At 36.5% G+C, this 5,485-nt stretch overlaps 1 protein-coding gene across 1 annotated transcript; it reads right to left on the minus strand.

Moving 5' to 3' along the window:
* Positions 1–356: 356 nt before the first annotated feature.
* Positions 357–4,335, minus strand: lrrc15 (leucine rich repeat containing 15). The gene is made up of 2 exons (XM_079459685.1): positions 4,200–4,335; positions 357–2,216 (listed from the first exon to the last, which is right to left on the minus strand). The coding sequence occupies exon 2, from the start codon at positions 2,208–2,210 to the stop codon at positions 579–581; it is 1,632 nt and encodes a 543-aa protein (XP_079315811.1). The 5' UTR covers positions 2,211–2,216; positions 4,200–4,335; the 3' UTR covers positions 357–578.
* Positions 4,336–5,485: the final 1,150 nt, after the last annotated feature.

Consider the following 5,485-nt stretch of genomic DNA (forward strand, 5'->3'; position numbering starts at 1 on the left):
ATTTTGCTGCATCTACTGACAAAAATATATATTTACAGCACGAAATTTTCAAAATATCTTCAAGGTACATAATCTTTACTTAATATCCTAATGTTTTTTGGCCTAAAACAAAAATAAATTATTTTATTCCTGTGCTCCTTAAGGCTACTTAGGTTTCGTGGCAGGGTCACATTTCTTAACAGGTTGTGGTTGCTATTTCAAAACATTCACCAAGGTCATGGCCTCTTAAGACCCCTCACACACATTCCTAGCATACGTGGATACCAAATGTCGACATCCTGATGATTCGTTGTTTATTTAAAACAGAAGTGAAATAAACCATGCGAAAGATATGCTTCTGCTATTTTTTTGTGGAGAAAAGGTTTTATTCAGAATTGCAAAAAAGGATTTGACCATTAATACTGACAAAACAGACAGCAGATATAGTAAATTGTTTATACTCATGTGAGATTAATGAGTTTATGAATAGCAAATATACACACAATATTTTTTTTTGCCCACCATAAATCCAGTTAAATCCTGACTGTAAATAATGAAGCTAAATGTTGGTGATACTTTACAAAAGCTTTTCAATAGTGTTAAATCACTGAGTTTTTATTTCTTTGGCGGTCCAGATCCTGACTGCCCCGCTTGTTCCTCCTCCATAAAACACAAGCAATGACACTGACAATAAGAGCAGTACACCCAACAGAAATTATGATAATGAATGTGTCTTTTGACAGACCCCCAGCCTCACCACCACCTTTGCCACTCTTAGTATCTGTTGGTGAACTTGATGAAATGTGAAATGTTGTCACAGTCGGTGACTCAGTGGCGAGGATGTCATTGTCCCTAAGTTCTCTTACATTCCTGCCATTCAGGTGTGTGGGAATTGTACACACAAAAGAACTTAGGTTCTTTACTTTGTTGGGGTTCTTTTCTAGCCAGTCCCTAAACGGTATTATGTCATGATCACACCTCCAGGGATTTTGAGAGAGTATAGCATTATCGACTCCAGACAACGAGTTTAGAAATTCATTTGGCAAGTTTGCTAGAGAATTGTTTTGAAGCTCTATCTGATACAAATGAGACACACCATCTAGGAGATCAGCGGGGATATGATGTATTTCATTGTTCTTCAGGGATATGTTAGTTAACTTTGGAAGGTCTTTGAAAATTCCCCCCGTAATGCTGGTCAGGCGATTTGTGTGAAGGGAGATCTCTTCTAACTTCACCAAACCATTGAAGGCCCCAGGAGAAATGTGCTGAATCTGGTTCCTAGTAAGTACCAAAAGGCGAACTTCAGTTAAGTTGCTTAAAACATTCTCCTTAAGGTGAGTTAACATGTTGTCATACAGCCAGAGCTCCTGAAGAACCATTGGACCAAAGGTCGCAGGCAACAGACTTTGGAGTTGGTTCTTGTGCAGGGAGATATGAGATAAATTGGGAAGACTCAAGAAGATTCCACCGGGAAGTGATGATAACCTGTTGTTGGAGAGGTAGAGTTTCTTCAACTTCTGTTGATTTGTGAAGAGATTTGATTGTAGCCGTGTGATTTTGTTGTCTTGAAGGTGCAGCATCTCAAGGTTCACCAGGTCATCAAAGATTCCTGCTGGCATCTCCATCAGATTATTTTGCTGCAGGAACAGGTTTTTAAGTTTTCGATGTCCCCGAAAAACACCTCTGTAAAGCTCTCTAATAGAGTTTCTTTGCAACATGAGCTCTTGCAACTGTTCTAAACCATAAAATGCATTCTCTGCTAAAGAGACAAGTTGGTTTTTGCTTAGGTCCAATGTGGTCAAAGCAGTAAGCGGGTTGAGAAGGGAGGGTGGAAGGACTGACAGTTTGTTGTTACTGAGTGTCAAAATTGATAAATTCTTTAGATTCTCGAAAAGATCTTCTGATAAAGATGTTAGATCAGTCCCGCTTAAAACCAAGGTTACAAGACTCTGGGTTTGGTTTAAGGTATATGGCTGCACCTCGGCTATTCTTGAATTGATGGCTAGAAATGAAATGAGCGTATCAGCAAATGTTTCAAAGTCAGCTGGTTTTAATGTTGTTATGCTGGTGTTCGTAATCAAGAGGCTGATCGTGGTAAGTGGAATTGAGGATGGAAATTCTTTTATCATATATCCTTGACAACGGATTTTCATGTTGACACATTGACAGTGCTCCGGACATGCAGAGACAACCGCAGTCATGCCAAGAACCACAAACCACACCAGGTCCATTGACTCCTGGAAATAAACCAAAAAATACATTTAGATCCGAATTGAAAAGCAAATCTATGTGTATATTTCTAGAATTGTTTTGTAATTACTCAATTTTACAGAATGTACAGGGTGGTTGTGACAGAGCCCCTTGGCAAACTTTCCTGTTGTGACATACACCATTCCTCCACCCATATTACAAAGCACATGATTCTGTATAAGGCCTACAATTTTGTGTGATTTAACCACATTTACTTGTACTTTTCCACATTTGCCTAGTGACTTTCACTATGCACTTAGAGTACAGTATGTTATGTTCTGCACTTTTGTAATGGGACACGTATTGTGGTTTTAACAATATCAGATAGTGTGGCAACTATCTACTGTTCGAATATTCCCCTGAAATAGTCTATACGGGTTCTTTCAAAATACTAATTTCACCATACTACAAATACTACAATACACATAGTATGTGAATTGGGATGCAGCAATATTTAGCAAATAACAATATGAGGCCTTGATGTCTATATATGACTATATTGATAATTGATAGTCATTTTTGTAATGTTCTGGTAAATAAAATCGTTGAATATATTTTAAAGTACATTCTGTGCCAATACAACCATACTATTTCAGTATTGACTGAGTAACGACATGTCAAAGATTGAAATCGAGGTTAAGGCCAACTTTTAAAAAAGTAACACCTAAAAAATAAGTTTGTCCAACAAATCTGTGCAAAATAATGAAACATAATGAATATAAAACAATAATTATAAAAATGATATATTGTATATCAAAAATATGTCATAAACACACTACTTATTCTCATTATTTATGATTTGATGTTGAGAATTAGATTTTGATATTTTAGCCTGGATTTCACAGACAGGATCTCGTAAGTTTCTACTAGTTTTAATATACTGGCCTACAAAGGCAAAGTGAAGTAAAATGCCTTCAAAGTTTTCACACCAGCTAGTCATTGAAGCCAGTTACTGCAATTTGTGACACTCTTGTTTCTCTGAAACGGGACAAAATTGGACCAGGAGACTGATCGAAAGACAGGACAAATGTGTTTTTTTTTCTTTGCCTTTGAAGAGTGGCATGGCTTTAGGAACACCAAGGCCATGGGTTCAATCCCAGGGTTTGCACATACTTTGAAACAAATGTATAGTATAATGCACTGTTAGTCGCTTTGAATAAAAGCATCTGCCACATTGCTTACAATTATATTAAAATTGCACCAAAGAATTTTTCACCAAATTGAAAGTTGAAGCATGTGAACTCTAAACATCACACTCCACTGCTGTTAACAGCACAGCATGTTCTGCTTTCATACGAGTGTAATAAATTGTTATGTATATGTGTGGGTTGTAAAGCAGTGAATAATGCTTTGATCAGTAATTTTTAACATAATAAAAAAACATGTTTTGCTGTTGCATAAGATTGCCTCATGGTGAAACATTTGTTTGCACATAATATTTCCTGACAGGATATGCACCTTATCAAAGCCTTTTCTAATTTCTCTGTAAATAGCGCTGTCTTTAAAAGTGTATACAGAGAAACAAAAATAAAGATAATTGCCAGTCCTATTTACCGATTTTTGATGGAAAAAAAAGCATAGGACATACTGTACATTTTAGATCAAGACAAAATAAAAAAATGCAGGGAAATTAGTTTCTTGACTTCGTAATCTGTCAGTCTTCTTAATCACAGTCTGTGAACGCTGGAACGATAAACTGTATCTCAAATATTACCAGATTTTATGAATGCGTTTTTTCTTAAACATTGTTAGACTTTGTTAGAGTAAAACTGATTTAAAAACCATGCATGCAATAACCATTTGTTACAATTTTATAGTTTTGAAATTCAGAATTGGCAAATTTTGTTGTTTTAACAAATTTTTAATGTTGTTAACTAAATCGTTTTGTCACTTATTTCCATGTCTATAAACACATTTATCAGTACTAGTAAGGATTTTAAAACAAAATAATATAAGGCATCTTAACTCACGAAAAGTTGTAGTGTAATCTGTCCTTAGCTCCTCACGTTTCACACCACAGTTCCCGGTTTCCTTTTATATGACGGCAATGCTTTGTTTGTCAGATTCCTTTCTGCCTCCTCATGGCAGAAATAACTTTTCTGGTTATCCTCCTCGCAATCAACCTCTGACTGCAGTGGTCTGTCAGAGCACTACAAAAGATCTCATGTACTTACCCACATTATTTAGAAATGGGCTGGTGGGGAAACCACTAGTTTGGGGCCTTACCCTTTTTAAAGGGGCAGGAAGTTTGTGGGTAATCAGTTATATAACAGAAAGGGCGCAGTAGTTTTGCTAGCCGTTCACAAATGAGTGACTCGGCTCGGGATAAACTTTTGTTTGATTATATTTCACTGTTAGATTTATATTTAGAGGTTTTGGGGCAAACAAAATAAAATGGGCATTGTCATGGTGTGCATGATCTTAAAGAAAGTAAATTCCATAACCAAATTGTTTATGTTCGGATACTTTTATACATGCTAAATGGAAGGCTTTTGGACCGATTAAGATTTGAAAAACATGAATATATGTACAATATACTGTATATGTTCTTTTTATTCCCATAGGCTACACCATTGTAAATTATTCCAGGTAGATTTTTACATGATGACCCTGAATTTACAGAGAGTTTTTTTGGATTTGCTGTAAAATACTTAGCCTATAAAATAAGACCGGTATGGGGCTCATTATTACCAGATGGGTTGTCCCGTGAGAATATATGTGATGCCTTAGTTGTATGGCACACTATAAAAATTAATGAGATCAGAGAACAGATGGAACTAATTACAGAACTCACAAAATTACAGATGTGGTAACTATTTCATGCATTCTGACTTCTTTACACTGCTAAACCTGATGGTTTCTCAAGCTTAAAATGCTCAACTTATCAAAAAACGAGTTGATCGCATGACGTTGTATTTTTGTCCTTTTATCCTTTGACTCCTTTTGTTCATGTAGTTTACAAACGAGAATCAGCGGGTCTCTTGTGCAGTGAGGTGGTTCAATACATTCAACCAATCATAAACTCTGACAAAGCTCACACTCGAACGCCATTGGCTCGTGCTTTAGACACTCTTTTATGCCAAGAGCTCTCTGTGCTGGAGGGAGTGATTTCATCGAACGAGTGATTTAATTCATTGCATTTCGGGAACGAGAACGATTTGTTCACTTAAAAGATTCATTTAAAAAGAACGATTAATTGCCGAACGAAACATCACTAGCGCCCGGGCGTGAGAGAAAGAGCACGCCCACCTGTCAA

The sequence above is a fragment of the Barbatula barbatula genome (assembly GCF_947034865.1).
Source record: "Barbatula barbatula genome assembly, chromosome: 7".
NCBI classification, from domain to species: Eukaryota; Metazoa; Chordata; class Actinopteri; order Cypriniformes; family Nemacheilidae; genus Barbatula; species Barbatula barbatula.

Bases quoted from the DNA above. Each gene is read 5' to 3' on its own strand.
- lrrc15 (XM_079459685.1), bottom strand. From the start codon at position 2,210: ATGGACCTGGTGTGGTTTGTGGTTCTTGGCATGACTGCGGTTGTCTCT.